General features: G+C 47.0%; 1 protein-coding gene and 1 long non-coding RNA gene across 2 annotated transcripts; one reads left to right on the top strand and one right to left on the bottom strand.

The window, feature by feature from the left end:
• Positions 1-7,749: 7,749 nt before the first annotated feature.
• Positions 7,750-8,656, top strand: LOC127338826 (uncharacterized). The gene is made up of 2 exons (XR_007874516.1): positions 7,750-8,183; positions 8,286-8,656. It is a non-coding gene; the product is annotated as an uncharacterized lncRNA (long non-coding RNA).
• Positions 8,657-9,430: 774 nt separating this feature from the next.
• Positions 9,431-11,157, bottom strand: LOC127345400 (uncharacterized). The gene has a single exon (XM_051371876.2). The coding sequence runs from the start codon at positions 10,848-10,850 to the stop codon at positions 9,687-9,689; it is 1,164 nt and encodes a 387-aa protein (XP_051227836.1). The 5' UTR covers positions 10,851-11,157; the 3' UTR covers positions 9,431-9,686.
• Positions 11,158-17,693: the final 6,536 nt, after the last annotated feature.

Genomic DNA, 17,693 nt, shown 5'->3' with positions numbered 1-17,693 from the left:
CTTCTTTTGCTCGCAGGAGCTCAATTGTATGTGCACAAGCCATGATTCAAGGAAAAACTCACATTGTTGTCGCCCATGGTCATGTATGTGCACACCCCATACATTCGTCTATTATACTTTACGTGTAGATGTATTTGTAAAGTTGTTATATATATTTACGACCGTGGACCGGTGAACAATTTTCTGAAGAAAAATACTTTTATTTGCACCTGCAGTAGTTTAAGATCACAGTCTCACAGATATGTGAATGTGGTTACTATGTGGGGCCATGGGTTGCTTGCTCCGAGTAATTTTCGTGCTGCGCTTAAAGTGCCCGATCTACTACCTTGTACACCCGCCCTTCACGTCCACATAACCCCATTGACCTGACTGCCAGTGCCAGTGTTGCTGCCAAGTCTCTGTTCCGACGAGGATCCGCGGCACCCAATCAGCTAGGCGGAATCCACGAAATGAAACCCAAACCGTCGGATGAAACATCCGGAGCCATCACGGTCCGCTCGATCCCCGAAGCCCGTCCCGGCGACGACACGGCATGTGCGCTCTGCTCTGCTTTGCGCTGCCACGGCCAGCCCTGCCGCAACCACCAACCGGTCGATAAGTGCGGCGCGGCGGTGGCGGTGCCGCTCCACTCGTCGTGTCGGGTCGCCGGCGCCTCTCCCCAAACCGCAGGGCGCATGATACGTCAAAGCTGATTGATTCCTCCTCACCCCAGTGGCCTGCCTGCCTGCCTGCCCGTCCGTACTTTCTCTCCAAAAGAAAAAGGTCGAGAGAGATGCAGTTGCTTGCTGCTCGGGCACGAACGTCGCATGACGCACACGTCGTGACCTCGAAGGCCGGGACTCTCCGTAGATCAAATCAACCACTCCCAAACTCGCCATCCAGGCGCCGGTGTCAGTCAGCCGCTGCCGGCCCACTTGGCCGGCCGCCGCATGTCCTGCGCCTCACGGCTCCGCTCCTCTCGCGCGCAACGCACGCAGCCGTACTGCCCTCCTTCTGAATCCGGAGATTAGATTATAACTGTAGTTAGTACTATGCCACCATTAGATGCTGCACGCTTTAACCTCTCCATCTCTCTGTCCTGAATGAAACCGATCTTTAATTTGAAGCAAGCTGTGATCTTGGGGTGGTACGAGTGCTACAGCGCCGCTTGCTTCCCCACTTGCTGCATGCTACGTCGCGCCTTCTGCAAAAAGGGAACCTATGTTAACCTCGGCACACGGTACGGGGGTTTTCATTACTGATGGCTTTGTTCAGGTACAGTTTTAGCTGTACACAGTTAGTACTAGTGAAGGTGTGAAGGACCGATCGATCGCTGCTCTAACGCCGCCATCAGTACGTACATCTCACATTTACATTGCACCGGTACCACCGGCTGTAATTAGGACATCTCCACCGGGAAAAGTTCGGTTTGAACCTGGGTGCATGTGAACCCCAGTTGGAAATGCATTTTCCAAATGTTAAAAAATTCTGAAATAAAAATATCCGGGTACGTGTGCGTAGAAAGTTTTCGCGGAGAAACCACTTTTTTATTTCAGAATCTAAAAAAGACAAAATACGTCACATATATACTGCTATATAGCCCTACAAAATTTCACTTTTTTGCCGAGACAAAATAAAAGATTTTTTCGTCACGAAACTCATGTCCAGGGCACATATTTGAGATCATCTGGGAAATCATTTTGTGTTTCGATTTTTAAAACATGTTTTGAGATCACAAACGGAACTTTTCAAAAAGTGGGTTCACATGCCCCCATGTTCCATATATGTAGTCTCATCTCCACCGGCAGTAACAATGCGTCTTCTTCTGCCGGGTCTCAAATACTCTATCTCGTATCCGAAATCCTTCCTTTTGGGCACCGGCGGCATGGGAACTCAGTACAAGCTAATGTTGAAGCCCTTCAGCACCGTCGCTTAGGTGGCAGGAGATGCCTTAGTTGGCAAGCTCGGTGGTCTTCGTGCCAACTCAACAGTGATCTATACACGAGGGGGGGGGGGGGGGGGGTATGCAGGGAGACACGACAGGGCTCGACTCAATGCTTGGGGTTAGGGGGGGGGGGGTAAATAGATAGGTGTTTGCGGGCGGAGGCGCCATCTCGGATGTTCTATTGTGATCCAAATTCATATACTAAAGGGAGACTAACTTCTGACGAGCGGAGCGAGGTCCGTCGCCGGGGGCATTGGCCGAAGCGTAGCGGAGTCAGAAGTTAGCCCATACGTCATGCCCTGCAGGGACGCCTGCGAAGGGGCGTGCAGGGGGCGGCAGCCCCCCGCGGTACGGTACGGATCGTTGGCACCGCCTATATATATACATCTTGTAAGCCACCGGCTAGGATTTATCAGATTATAAGATATCCAACGGCGTTTGTAAACACTCCCCGGTATAGTGAAGTTTTGCTGGCTGGCGGCCGTGATTTTTTCCCTTCTGTGTTGGAAGGGGTTTTCCACGTTAAATCTCGTGTCTCCGCTGTGTTTACATTTATCGTTATTCCTTATTTGCTTGTCGCTTTTATAGCAAGTGGTATCAAAGCTCAGGTTTCAACCTAGGGTTTGCGACATGTCTTCTTTAAAGTACGATCTACCGCAGTTGGATTACACCACGAGATTTTCTCTGTAGCAAGTGAAGATGAGGGCGATCCTTACCCAATCTTCAGATCTGGATGAAGCTATTGATGGATTTGGCAAGAAAGATGCCAAGACCTGGACCGACGATGAAAAGAGGAAAGACCGTAAGGCGTTTTCTTTAATTCAGCTTCATCTATCCAATAATATCTTGCAGGAAGTGTTGTCTGAGAAATCCGCAGCGGCGCTGTGGTTGAAACTGGAATCGATCTGCATGTCTAAAGATCTAACCAGTAAGATGCACGTGAAGATGAAGTTGTTCTCGCACAAGCTGCAAGAAGGTGCGTCAATGATGAATCACCTATCGATCTTTAGAGAGATCGTTTCTGATTTGCTGTCCACGGAGGTAAAGTATGACGATGAGGATCTCGCTCTTATACTGTTAGTCTCATTGCCTAATTCTTTTGCGAATTTTTGAGACACCTTGTTATACAGTCGTGATGAACTAACCCTTGCCGAAGTTTATGAGGCCCTCCAGCAGAGGGAAAAGATGAAATCTATGGTGCAGACAGAGGGTTCGTCATCTAAGGCAGAAGCACTGCAGGTCCGAGGTAGGACTGAGAACAGAAACAACAACTACAACAACTACAACAGAGATAAGAGCAATACCGACAGAGGTCGCTCAAAGTCCAAGAGACGAGATGGTAAGTTCTGCAAGTATTGTAAGAAAACTAGCCACAATATTGATGATTGTTGGAAGTTGCAGAACAAAGAGAAAAGAAACGGTACTTACCAACCGAAAAACAAATCTGAGGGTGATGGTAAGGCTGCTGTTGTTTCCAGTGCTAATTCTGATGGCGATTGCCTAGTCGTGTTTGCTGGTTGTGTTTCTGGTAAATGATGAGTGGATCCTTGATTCTGCATGTTCGTTTCATATCTGCTGTAACAAAGATTGGTTTAGTTCTTATGAGTTTGTGCATAGTGGAGATGTTGTGCGTATGGGAGATAACAACACACGTGAGATCGTGGGCATTGGCTCCGTTCAGATCAAGATGCATGATGGCATGACACGCACTCTGACAGATGTGAGACACATACATGACATGGCCAGAAATCTGATCTCTCTCAGTACCCTTGATGTTGATGGGTACAAACACTCCGGTTATCACGGAGTTCTGAAGATATCAAAAGGTTCTCTCGTTCACATGATTGGTGATATGAATTCTGCAAAATTATATGTTCTTAGAGGTAGCACTTTATCTGGTATTGTTGCTGCTGTTATTCCTGATGAACCTGGTAAAACTAATATGTGGCATATGCGTCTTGGACATATGAGTGAACATGGCATGGCAGAATTGCACAGGAGAGACCTGCTAGATGGCTGCAATTTGAGTAAGTTTGAGTTCTGTGAGTACTGCATTTTTGGTAAGCATAAAAGAGTTAAATTCAATGCTTCCGTTCATACCACTAAAAGGATTCTAGATTATGTGCATGCTGATATGTGGGTACCTTCCCGCAAGACTTCTCTTGGTGGTGCAACTTACATGCTTACTATCATAGATGATTACTCCGGAAAAGTGTGGTCGTTCTTTTTGAAACATAAATCTGATGTGTTTGATGCTTTTAGAAAGTGGAAAGTTATGGTAGAGAAGCAAACAGAAAAGAAAGTTAAATTGCTTCGTAATGACAATGACATGGAAATTTGTTCTACTATCTTTAATGATTATTGCAGCGATGAAGGCATTGTCAGGCACCACACCATCCCATACACTACTCAACATAATGGTGTGGCGGAGAGGATGAACAGAACAATCATCTCCAAAGTTCGCTGCATGTTGTCTAATGCTGGTATGCATAGACGTTTCTGGGCTGAAGCAGCCTCCACTGCCTGTAACTTGATAAACAGATCACCTTGTATTCCGCTTGATAAGAAAACTCCTATTGATGTATGATCTGGTTCACCTGCTGATTATTCATAGTTGAGAGTTTTCGGTTGCACTGCTTATGCTCACGCTGATAATGGAAAGCTAGAGCCTAGGGCTGGCAAGTGTGTGTTTCTTGGTTATGGTTCAGGAGTTAAGGAATATAAGTTATGGAATTCTGAAACTAAGAAAGTTTTGCATAGCAGGAATGTTGTTTTTAATGAGGCTGACATGTTTTATAAGAGTTCATCTACATATGTTTCTGATGCTATTGATATTTCTGATGTTTCTGATGATGAGCAAGTGAGGATTAGCGTGCAGGTGGAGCATGCAGAGGAGAAAGAAAATGAAGTTGCTCAAAATGATAATACTGTTGTTCAGCACTCACCACCTATTTTGCAGCAAACAAATAGTTCCATTGCTGCTGATAGACTTGAAGAATGTAATCTTGTTCATCATGCTTTGAGTTGTGGTGAACAGGTGGAGCATGATACTGAACCTGCTACATATGTTGAGGCCGTTGCCTCCGTTGACCACGTGAAGTGGATTTCTGCTATGCAAGAGGAGATGCAATCGTTTAACAAGAATGGAACATGGGATGTTGTGCTCTTGCCTAAACAAAATAAGGTTGTCCGCTGTAAGTGGATATTTAAAAGAAAGGAAGGTTTGTCTCCTAATGAGCCTCCGAGGTTTAAGGCAAGGTTAGTAGCAAAAGGTTTCAGCCAAATTCCAGGTATTGATTATAATGATGTATTCTCTCCGGTTGTGAAGCATAGTTCCATTCGTGCATTCTTTGGTGTTGTGGCTATGCATGATCTTGAGCTTGAGCAGCTAGATGTAAAGACTGCTTTTCTGCATGGTGATCTTGAGGAGGAGATATACATGGACCAACCTGAAGGTTTTGTTGTGCCTAGTAAGGAGGATCTTGTTTGCAAGCTAAAGAGGTCCCTTTATGGTCTGAAACAGTCTCCAAGACAGTGGTATAAAAGGGTTTGATTCATTTATGATTGCACATAAGTTTAAGAGATCTCAGTATGATAGTTGTGTTTATATCAAGCTTGTTAATGGATCACCAATATACTTGCTGTTATATGTTGATGATATGTTGATTGCTGCCAAGAGCAAGAAAGAGATCACTACTTTAAAGTCACAATTAAGTAGTGAGTTTGAGATGAAGGATCTTGGTGCTGCTAAGAAAATAGTAGGTATGGAAATTACAAGAGACGGAAAATCTAGTGTGTTACTTCTTAGTCAGCAAAATTACATTCAGAAAGTTCTTCATCGCTTTAATATGCATGATGCAAAGTTTGTTAGTACACCTATTGCTCCTCACTTCAAATTATCAGCACTGCAATGTCCTAGTACAGATGAAGATATTGAGTACATGTCTCGAGTTCCATATTCTAGTGCTGTTGGTTCCTTGATGTATGGCATGGTTTGTTCCTATCCCGATTTGTCATATGATATGAGTTTGGTCAGTCGATACATGGCTAATCCTGGTAAAGAACATTGGAAAGTTGTTCAGTTGATTTTCAGGTACCTTCGTGGCACATCCAAAGTTTTCTTAAAGTTTGGCAAGACCGGTGAGGGACTCGTAGGCTATGTGAATTCAGATTTTGCTGCCGATTTGGATAAGAGAAGATCCCTCACAGGTTATGTGTTCACTATTGGTGGAAGTGCTGTGAGTTGGAAGGCAACGTTACAATCTGTTGTTGCCCAATCTACGACCGAAGCAGAATATATAGCAATTAATGAAGCTTGCAAAGAGTCTGTTTGGTTGAAAGGTTTGTATGGTGAGCTTTGTGGAGATGATTCTTGCATTAACTTGTTTTCTGACAGTCAACCTTACTAAAGATCAAATGTTCCATGAGAGGACAAAGCACATTGATATCATGTACCATTATGTTCCCGACATTGTTGCTCAAGGTAAACTGAAGGTATGCAAGATAAGTACTCATGATAATCCTACTGATATGATGACAAAGTCAGTTCCTGTTTCCAACTTTGAGCTTTGCTCGAGCTTGGTTGGTATAACTGTTTAGCCCTAGTGGTTGTTGGCGCCAGCAAGTGTTTTTCTTTGTTGTTCAGGAGATTGTTGAAGTTCATGCTACAAGATTGAATTTGTCTCAAGGTGGACTTTGTTGTATTGTGATCCAAATTCATATACTAAAGGGAGGCTAACTTCTGACGAGCGGAGCGAGGCCCGTCGCCGGAGGTTTGGGCCGAAGCGTAGCGGAGTCAGAATTTAGCCCATACGTCGTGCCCTGCAGGGACGCCTGTGAAGCGGGGTGCGGGGGGCGGCAGCCCCCCGCGGTACAGTACAGATCGTTGGCACCGCCTATATATACATCTTGTAAGCCGCCGGCTAGGGTTTATCAGATTATAAGATTTCTCACGGCGTTTGTAAACACTCCCCGATATAGTGAAGTTTTGCTGGCTGGCGCCCGTGGTTTTTTCCCTTTCTGTGTTGGAAGGGGTTTTCCACGTTAAATCTCGTGTCTCCGCTGCGTTTACCTTTATCGTTCTTCGTTATTTGCTTGTCGCTTTTATAACATCAGAAGTCGATCAAACATGTGTCCCAAAAGTTGATCTAGTCGCCTTTGACTCCTATTTTGACCCCACTTGTACTGAGCGGTCGCAGCGGCTGCAAAGCGGACCAAAGGACCCCCCCCCCCCTCGTGAGCCGCCTTTCCCTCGAGCAGACCCGATTCCCCCCAGAGCAGACTGGATCCCCGAGCACCGCCGACTAAGATCCCACAGTCCATGTTCTCCCTTCCGGCACAGGACGCGTTGTAGACACCATGGACGATGCAGGCTCAAAACACAGTTGTGCCGCCATGTACCAGTCTAGGTTACCATGGCGCTTAGGGAGAGGCAATAGGAGGGTCCTCGAAGAGGGAGGGCGTGCAGGAACTATGCCCGTCGCCGGAGGAAGGGCGTGCGAGGGACATGGGAGTCGGATCCACCGGGAGATAGAGGTGATGAAGAAAATAAGAGAGGAGAAAAATATTGGGGATGACAGGCGGGCCCATGTCCACCTCAGCTCATCTTTTGCCAACTCAGCCCTGACGAGTGGGTTCTGCTGGCCAGCAAAGCTGTCAAAACATAATTAAACGAGAACCGGTGCAATTTGTAACGCCACGCTCCAGAGTTGGTAGTTTTTTTGCAAAAATTAATAAAAGCGGTGCTGACCTGTTACCCTAGGTCGAAATGTGGTAGTTTTTTTTTGACATACATAACCTGAAAAGTTAAAACAGGGAGAGCACTGGCGGAGCTATGTAGGGGCCGAACCGGGCCATGGCCCGCCCAGGTTTTGGGCCGAAAAAAATTTAGGTAGTATGCATCCCATGTCCAGCCCAACTGCTGAACTGCAGCCCACCAAAATGACCAGAACGTCCACGCCCCTGCCTCGTTGACTCATCGCTCGACCAAGAAAAGCACGACTCAGAGCACGGCGGAGCTAGGTTTGGGAATTCAGAAGGGCAATCGGGGGAAGTAGGCGGAGGCGAAGCAGGGCGGCACGGCAGCAGCAGCGCCGGATCGCCGCCCATCGCTGCAGCCCGCAAGCCCGCAGTCACGCACTCATTCACGGCCGCACGTGCACGGCGCTCCTTCCAGGCGGTGCTGGCCGGAGGTCCAGTAACCGACGCCGAGACCAGCTGCTGAATCAAGCCGATGATCTTCCCCAATTTCTCTCTATTGGTACTTTCTTTTTTTCCAAATCCCTAGTTAGCAATAACGACTGTTCTCTGTAATGATAATTCATACTGGGTAGTAATAGTTGTTCTCTGAATTTATTTTCAGTTTTACAAATTTTAACAGTTATGGGGAAGACAATTCAGAGAAGGATCGGTATTGTTTTGAAAGGAAAAGGGATGATTATATCATATGAAGATTCAACTTTCGTGTGATAACAGTTATAGGTAGTTTTCTTGTGTTTAGGAGACATTTGGGAAGCGTTGGAAAGTTGAAAGAGTGTCGAGAAACCAAACCAACAAATAAGATGAAATAGGACTGCTATTGGAACGAGATTGGACAGCCCCCGTACAGCAAGGAGGCGCCCCATGGGGCGCCCCAACTACTAGTATATGTACAATTCGTTGATCTGTAACCAATGCACTAATGTTTAATAAATTGGTGTGTTTGAGAGCAATTTTCTGTGTTTTTTTCTTGCACTGGCCCGCCCATAATTTTCCTTGTAGCTCCGCCACTGAGGGAGAGGACCCGTAAAACTATTGGAGGCACCTATGAAGATACTCTTTGAGCACCATTTACCCGCTCAAGTTTTGCAGACACTACCACATCTATCGGGATCGATTTATCTATCTTTGGTCCCAGAAGCAAATTGTTGTTACTAGAACTAGGATGGGTGCATGCAGATGCATGGCCCCGGACCCAGCTGGATGGATCCATCCCAGCACAAGAGACAGTGCAGACACGGCGCCGGTGGAGCTGTATCGGCATGGATAATACAGCAGGCATGCATTATCAGTGCATCTACCGCAAGATCCCAACAGATTTAGCAAGCGCATGTGCAGAGGAAACCAACGGCATATGCCTTGTTCCGTAGCGTGTGGCCGTATGTAGGAGCAGCGCAGCGAGTTACCCATCCATCGTCCACCAGATCGATCGAGCCGGTGCCGGTGCGTGCATGGACGACGCGACAATCTCTGCAGAGGCCACCGCCGCCCACCGGTGGCTGTGCCCCTGCCCTGACTTTTCCAGCCTTTTGCCCCCAAATCATCCTCCGCCCATCACTCCTCACCCACTCGGAATCGGACGGGATGGGATGGAGAAGGCAACCAAACCACCATTAACTAATGTTTCACCCTGCAACTGCAAGCTAGGTAACCATCGATCGAAAGTTTTTGTTACACGCGACGTCGATGCCATGATACATGATGCGGCGTTGTCACCGTTTTACCGGCTGTACATTGCACGGAGGGACATGGAATGGATGCTCCTTCATGATTGGACTTGGGCTTGAGCCGAGCTATTGTCTTAATCACCTAGCGCTAGTACACAGCAGTAGTACAAGAGACGGTAGTAAGATTACAAGCTTAAGAAGCTACATGGGAGGATTCAACTTTTGAACCCAAGCGGAAGAGGAGATCGTGGAACTGATGAGCCTATAGTAGCAGCTCCAATCCTATGTACATCGATTCTGCCGCGCGCGCGCATGGCATGGTGAATGATGATTGATCATCAGTACACCTTCTTGGAGAAGAAGGTGCGGCGGAGGCCGAAGAGCCCGTGCGGCGGGATGCACTCCTCGCCGCCGGCGTCCGAGCAGGCCGCGGGGTTCCGGCACGGGGCCGTCGTCGGCGCGCTCACGCTCTCCGCCGCCGCAGACGACGCGGCCGTTTCAGCATCTTCGCCGGCGTCCGCTTGGCTTGTGGTGGTGACGACGTCGACGTCTGGGACCGCTTTGTTGCTCTTGTCGCTGGCGGTGCTGTCCCTCTGCTTCTGCTCGGCGGCGGCAGCGGCTTGCTGGAGCTTGTTGCGCCTGAGCTGCCAGACGGGGCTTGCACGGCCCAGGCGGATGCCGTTTGCGCCGGCCCCTGCTCGGCCCTGGCCGCCGGGAACCCACCTCCTCAGCATGGAGGTGGCGGACACTGCGCCCGCCTGCGCCGCGGCCTTCTCGGCTGCCACCGCGATGGCGACGGTCGGCGCGGCCGGCCCGGAGGTCTCGCCGCGGGAGTTGCTCCGGGAGCAGGGCGCGCTGCTCACCTTGCGCCCGGCCGGCGCCGCCGACGACGCCGGTGCGCTAGCAGTAGCCGCAACCGCACTTGTGTTGCTAGCGATGGGATTGCTGGCCTTGGCCTTGCTGATGCCGGCGCCGGCGCCGGCGTTGGAGCCAGAGTGGCCGGCGGAGCGGCTCCTGGAGAAGGGCCAGATGTTGATGTTGATGAGCTCGGAGCTGCCGCTGACGCTGCTGACGCGCCGCTCGTTCTTCTTGCTGCCGCGGTCCTTGGACTCGCCGGTCGCCTTGAAGATGTCCTTCCACTTGAACGTCACCGCGGGGAGGTCCGGCGCCGGGACGGTGCAGGACTCCGCGAGCGGCTGCGCGGGAAACTCCACTTCGGCCTCGCAAGGCTCCTCGTTCACCTGGTCGGCGTTTTCCTCGCCGTCGGTCTCTTCCTCTTCGGCGTCTGCGTCGCCGGTGGGGCAAGGCGGCTGGAGGGTGTGGAGCGGGAGCACAATGCCGTCGGAGAAGAGCTCGTCGGCGGTGAGCAGGGCGGGGGAGGGGAAGGAGCCCGGGTTCTTGCCCACCATCCAGAACTCGAACTCCGGGGACGCGGTCGGGGACGGCGAGGACCGCCCGGACTCGGGTGGGGGAGACGCAGGCTCGAGGACGAGGACGTCCATCGCCAAGCAACGCAGCTCAACGAGCAAGCACGGCGCAGCCTGAAGCGACCTTGGAGCTTTGGGAGGCTTGGACAAGTAGCTGGAAGGAGGAGTTTGTTAGTTGCAGGACACCATTGACATGGGCAGCAGTAGCAGTAGCAGAGGGTGGAAGCGGAATGGGAATGGGTGTGGGACGGGAAAGAGAAAGAGAAGCGACTTGACGCGGTATTTATCAATCACATCATCACAAAAGTGGGGAGAGAGAGAGGGTCACTGATTTCCACGTCGCCAAGCCTCGCGTGCCGTGAAACCGCAGAGCTGCATATGCGCTCTGCAATCTTTGTCTGGTGACGCGCAACCGTCTCTCTCGGCTCCGGCCACCACCGTCCTCTCCTCGCCACGGCCTTTACTCGAGTTACCGCCCGGGAGTTAAATAACTGCTGCCCTGATCGTGTCCGTGCGTGACTGAGCTGCTGTGCTGCTGCTGCTGCACCGGCCACCGGAGCAGTGAAACAACCCGGCCGGTGGAGGCACACAGTCACGTACTCACGTACGTGGTGCCGGTGAAAATTAAGCCGTGACCAGGCCACCGGGGTGTACAGTGCGCATCATCCGTGCGTGTATGTTAAGGCGATGTGTCCGTGTATCACTTAACGTGCGCCGCAGACGCGCAGTTACACTTAGCTGCTGCAACCAAGTCTGCAGATCACGGCAGGCTTCGGAATAGTTTCATGTACTACGGTGCCGGTGCATGCTCGCCCGAGTTTATTTAGGGTAGGATGCAAAGGATCCTACTTATGTCCCATTTCTATATTATTCTCAGATCTATAATCATTTCTTTTTTGGACTCTTCTATTAGATTATAAGCAATTTAGAAGTGAGTTTAATTACTGAAAACAATATCACACATGTACTAGCATATTTAATCACTCACATCAGACTAAGCAATGCAACATACATATATGAATGCGTAACAAGTAGCAGCACAAGGTCTAAAATGAGGAGCACGTAAATCGCGCCCAAAAAAGTCGCTCTAGCAGCATCATTTTTATGGCTGTTGTTGACGTCGTCCATGGTATTGTGTTGGAGATGTCAAATCTGTTGATGAAGCAGTAGGCCGGAGAGGAAGAAAACTAGCAGCAACAAATAATCGTGGGGAGACGTTCCCCAAAAACATTATCGCCCGTCTCCCGGTGCAGGATCTCGGTAGATGGAGTTTTGAAAGTTTGCTCTCCCGGGCGGCCGTGCATGCAGTCACCAGGATGCGGAAGACTGGAATCAAAAGAAAATAGACACGAGAGAGAGGCAGAAGCGAGTACGTGGAGAGATCTGGATGTGTCCAGCCAATAACAGTAGTACCCAAATTATGGTCAATCCAGCCAAAAGCCTCTAGGTATCGAAGAAATCTTCGCCTTCCCTTTTGGGTATAGCATTTAGCCACAATTCGAGTTTTGTACTTCTCAATGGTACCATCAACTCGAAACTTCTTCTTAAATACCCATCTACATCATACGTGTTTTCACTCATAAGGACGTTCAGTTAACTCCCATGTTCCATCATCTAAGATGGAATACATCTCGCTATGAACCGCTTCCTTCTAGTAGCCTGTATCAGGAAATGCAAGAGCTTCTAAAATGATAGTGTGAGTATCATACATGAGGTACACAATAAAAGCATTACCAAAATATTTTGCATCTTGTGGGAGCTCATTGTCACCCTCACCCAAATATGAACTCTCATCATCAGCTTCCTCGGCAAACTCCATAGGAGTTTCAGGAATTGGGGCAGATTTCCAACCAGACATGTTATGCATATCTCTCATAAGAAATATATCCTCTAAGAATGTAGCATCCATGGACTCAAAGATGGTACCAATATTGTAATATCCCAGGATTTGGGGTTACAAAAAGAGATGAAACAGATGTGTGAATTGCATTCATGCATATAAAATCTGGAGAATTTTCGCGCTTTAAAGTAAAACATGTCACAGTAACTGAAGTTTCACTTGAGTTGATGGAATTGAAGTAGATCTATTTTATATGAACCCTAAATTGATTATAAACCTAAACCCTAGGTTATAACATGTAATCATGATACTTACTTCTTCATTCATAGATGCATAATGAACAATTAAATACAAGTTCATGTCCACATAAAATGTAGGAACCCTATAACTAATAAATTGATAATTCATGTTCTCATCCAACTATAACTTGATGATCAAATAAGGTCAAGCAAGTGTAAACCCTAATTCCTATTACCAAAGTCATCATCCTTAATTGACCACCTTTAGTATTAACCTAATTTGATCAACCCTAATAATAACCATGATCGATGATGGCCCTCACATACCATACTCCACTAAACCCTACTAGTGTTAGATAGTTATTAACCATCATATCTAGGAGCCAACTATTCTTTACTTAATGATACAATAGAAAACCCTAGAAAACCTCAACCTTAATTGAAATACTTCTAAATACTTAAGCAAGATGTTCTTCAAAAGTTATTCTTTTGAAGTAAATAAGGAGTAGCCATCAACCCTGCTTAATAGGATCTATAAACCCTCGCCAATTATCATCAGCAAGGTATACCAACCTTGATAGCACCCATACATAATTAGTTGATTAAGATGCTTATACTTAACCCAAACCATGCAACCATTATAGGACTAGGAACTCAACTCCACCTTAGTGTGATCCATATAATACTTAATTGGGAAACTCAATTGAGAACCATAGTAACCCATAGAATCTGACAACCATAATTGTTATACTTATTCTTTATTAAAGAATATGTTCTTCAAAAGTTATTCTTTTGAAGTAAATAAAGAATCATCATCAACCTTGCCTAATAGAACCTATAATTGACAACTGCTCTTTACTTATTATACAACTAATATCCCTTGGTGTGTATGATTGTTATTATGCCTTCTATCACTTGTTTATGATTCTAAGACAACAAAACCCTAATAAGAACCTTGTTTGTGGAATCACTCTAAAAGTGTAACACACCCTCAACAAATCATTTCAACTCACTAATTCTAAATCATCGGGGTTAGGTCACGCTTAGAGCGATTGCATCTCATACTTATGCATTATTGCATCCTTGCCAATCTTTTAAACATCGTCCTTACTGGACGATGATGCTATGTCAGAATTTTGAGTTGTTGCGTATCGAAGACCTTGTCTGCATAATCTTGCAGTCAAGAAATGCAAGTTCATCGCTTGCTCATGTCATTTGAGTATTTTTACCAAATTACTTGCAAAATACTATACTTATCACTCTTGCATGAAAAGCAAAAATGCTAATTTCATAACTATGAATATGCCTATGTGGTGGACAATGGAACCATGGTATGAGTATGGTGGAGGTTCCATTGCGATGAGTTTGTATCCATCTAGGATTAAACAACAAATGTCGTCCAGTGATTCTTGTGCCGTAAGACTCGTGTTAACCATAAGATCTGAAGTGGGACAGAGTAGTCAATTGTGTTTCTTCCTCTCGTACATCAACATATGCGCTTACCGTAGTCACTTGAATCCTGAGGGACAAGCGGAGTGGTTGGGGAGCCCTAAGTCCCCACGGTAATGCGGTCTATGAGGGGTTGCAACGACCGACGAAGGAATCAGGTCGAGAACCTGGTTGTTGTCGAGGTCGGAAGGTATCCATAGGGGTACGCTGACCGGCGAGGACCCAAGGTCGGAATTGCAACAAAGGGTGTGCGGTGACCCAGCATACCACTGCATGTTGTAGTATACAAGTCGTTGATATGATCTTTGTGAAGGGACTTCTTCACAATTTGCCATATCCCTCAGAGTGGTACAACAGAAACATTGCAGGTCATAACACTCCATACATTATTACAAACATTGTCCTAACAAGTTGGTATTATCACAGGTCCTATGAGAACACCCTAAGATACTACTTAAGTACGATTACAACTCATAACAAATATAAAGAGAGCTCAACAACTTATTTAGGTAAGTTCTACGTTGCTCGGCTCTATGATGCTAGGGTATTTCACTACTCCTCCACCTCCGTGTTATCTGGCCCGTAGACTATCCCATAGTCTACTCCTTCCACTCCGCAGGTAAGATCGGGTTCTTCGTAGACCAGCTCGTAACTTCCCTCTGATGCTCCATCGTTGATGGCCTCCACTTCCGGATCACAGTTTAGCAAGGGTGTCGAAAGAAAGTGAGTACAGGGGTACTCAGCAAGTTCTAAAAGAAATAAAAAGGTGTTTGATGCACTAGCTACGACCATTGATCAGGAAATCGCAGGTCAATGCATGTTTTGAAATCATTTCTTCAAAAGGTTGCTTTTATTATGAAAACTATGCCCGTCAGTCTTCACAGGTTGACTAGAACTTCGTGGAGTTCCTTTCCTGCCGCGTTCGCAGTTCCCTTCCCGGATCAGCGAGTGATAGCCACAATTTGATACACTCTGCAGAGGTGCGTTACTTTTCCCACAAGAGATCTCACCCTTTTTGCCATCCGCAGGGACTTGCCCCCGTTCACACTTCCTTTGGTGTGAGGCCAGGTATAAAGATCCAAGCCCACACCGCCTTCTCCGAGACTGCAAACCCACCCTTTTGTCCAACCGTACACCCCCAGTAGACTTCCCCCGATAGTACGGCTTTACTCACGGTGTACTCCGGACAATCCTTCATAGATGGTAGAGCTTATCATCACTAATGGATGGGGATTTAAAAGGATATCCCAACCTATTGCGGAAGTGCCTCCAACACTCCACCGGCTCCACCAATCCGTTGGCGTGCAGAAGGGAAAAGATACAGCTGGCTTCCCCAGAGCCATTATAGATCTCATGGTCAACGCGATTTGTACGGCGCTAGAATCACTGGACGGCATTGGTAATTAATCCTAGGGTGATATAACCCATTGCAATGGAACCTCCACCATATCAACACATACCATGGTTCCATTGCCAGCCACATAGTCATATTCATAGTTGGAAAGTAACATTTCATTTGCGATGCAGGAATGATAAGTATATAGCTTTGCATTAAAGTAGTAGAAAATACTCAAGTTGACATGAGCAAGGGTGAACTTGCACGTGGACTCGTGAGATAGTGCGATTCAATGCGCTTGATGGAACCTGGACCTCGGGTTCTGTAAGAAGCATCATTGTCCGGTAAGGACAATGTTATAAAATCCAAATAATGCAATCATGGATGTATTATTTTGTTGAATCCCTTTACCCCGCTGAGTTATATCAATTTAGGGTTGCGTTTAAGATTTATGTCTTTGACAGTAATTTACATTTGATTTAAAAGTATAAACCATTTTAATTCACACAAAGTACAACAATTCAAAGTAAAACTATTTTACTTGGTGATTCCCTTAATAATTCCAAAAATAATTTGAAATCATAGAGTTACCTCTATAGTTTTTGGAAAATAAAAGGAATATAGTATTTTTCTTGGAAAAATACCCTTTTCAATGGAAATGACTTGAAATAGTAGAATTTCATTTTGAAATGTTTGAAAATAAGTATTTGAACTTATTTGAGATTTTTCCTTGAATTTTAAATACAAGGAAATAATAGTTTAAAATTCCAAGTTATTATTTAAATTCTTAAAATTCATAATTTTGAATTTGTTTCATAAATTCTATTTCATATTTTATTCTTTTTAAGATTTCTTTTTCATTCATTAATCCAATTTTTAATGGATTTTTAGAGTTGTATTTGATTTATTAAAAATTGGTAAAGTTTTGGCCTTTTATTAAATGTCAAAAGACCAAAATAACCCTCTGGCCCCTATTGGGCCAGCCCAATTACCTAAAGCCCAGGGACAGCCCATTAAGGCCATTCCCTTATGGGTCGGTGGCGCCGAACGGCCCACCTCTCTCTCACTCACTCGGCCCACTCTCTCTCTCGTTCACCTCTAACCCTAATCTTCTGCGACGCCGTGGCGATGGCGTCGCCGCCATGGCCGCCGCCTCGCTCCGGCCAGCTCCGTGCTCCCCCGCCGTAGCCACCTACCGAACCAGAACCGCCGCGTGCAGATCTATCGATCTGTCCACGTGGTTTTCCCCTTCTCTTCCTCTCCTGGCGAATCGCCTCCGTTCTGGATCTCGCGGAGAATCGCCTCGACGAACTCCGGCGAGCTCTCGTCCTCGCCGATGATGGGTGCGCTCCTGGGGTTGACCTGGCGCGGGTGCTGCTCGCAGTACTCGTGTCGTCGCCTCAGGTGCTCGCTACGGTGGCGTTGGGTTCGCCGGCGTAACGTCGGCGCCTACCCTGGACTTGCAGCTGTTAGGGCCGCGCGAGCACTGCCTCGCCATGCCCTAGCTTCTGCTTCTAGGCGCAAGTAAGTACTTCACCTCCTCCGTCTCTTCTGTGCGCCTCCCTTGCCACTGTTCTTCTTCCTCCTCATGCTCTGTTGCTCTCTGGTGGTCCTGTGATCACGCAGAGCTATGCCATAGCTGCTCAATCTTCCTATGCTTCTATCTACTGCAAGCTCATGGCCAAATTACCAGTCACTGGTGCTGACCAATGTTGCTTTGCTTGCTATTCATGTTGTGCTTGCTTACATTGCTGTTCCTAGCATGCCCTGTACTTGCCATGCTCTACTGTGCTTGCTCAAAAGCTTGCTATGCCATGCTATGCTTGATTATGGCTTGCTTGTGCTTACTGGTATATCATGCTTGCTTGTCTAGGTGTACTTGTGATGCATCAGTGACACTTGTGTGTGTGCCAGTGGTGCCTGTGATATGCTTCTGTGCTTCCTATGCAAGCTAGTGATCCATTGGATCATTCTTTGCTTGTTGGCTAGCTTCCCTGTGTAGCTTGGCTTGATTCAATTGATCCATTTGATCAATTAATCGTCAGTGATGGCTT

Source organism: Lolium perenne, chromosome 3 (genome assembly GCF_019359855.2).
Source record: "Lolium perenne isolate Kyuss_39 chromosome 3, Kyuss_2.0, whole genome shotgun sequence".
In the NCBI taxonomy this organism is placed as follows: Eukaryota; Viridiplantae; Streptophyta; class Magnoliopsida; order Poales; family Poaceae; genus Lolium; species Lolium perenne.
Note: the sequence above shows the minus strand (reverse complement) of the source record. Positions and strands in the feature narration are given on the sequence as shown.

Bases quoted from the DNA above. Each gene is read 5' to 3' on its own strand.
- LOC127345400 (XM_051371876.2), bottom strand. From the start codon at position 10,850: ATGGACGTCCTCGTCCTCGAGCCTGCGTCTCCCCCACCCGAGTCCGGG.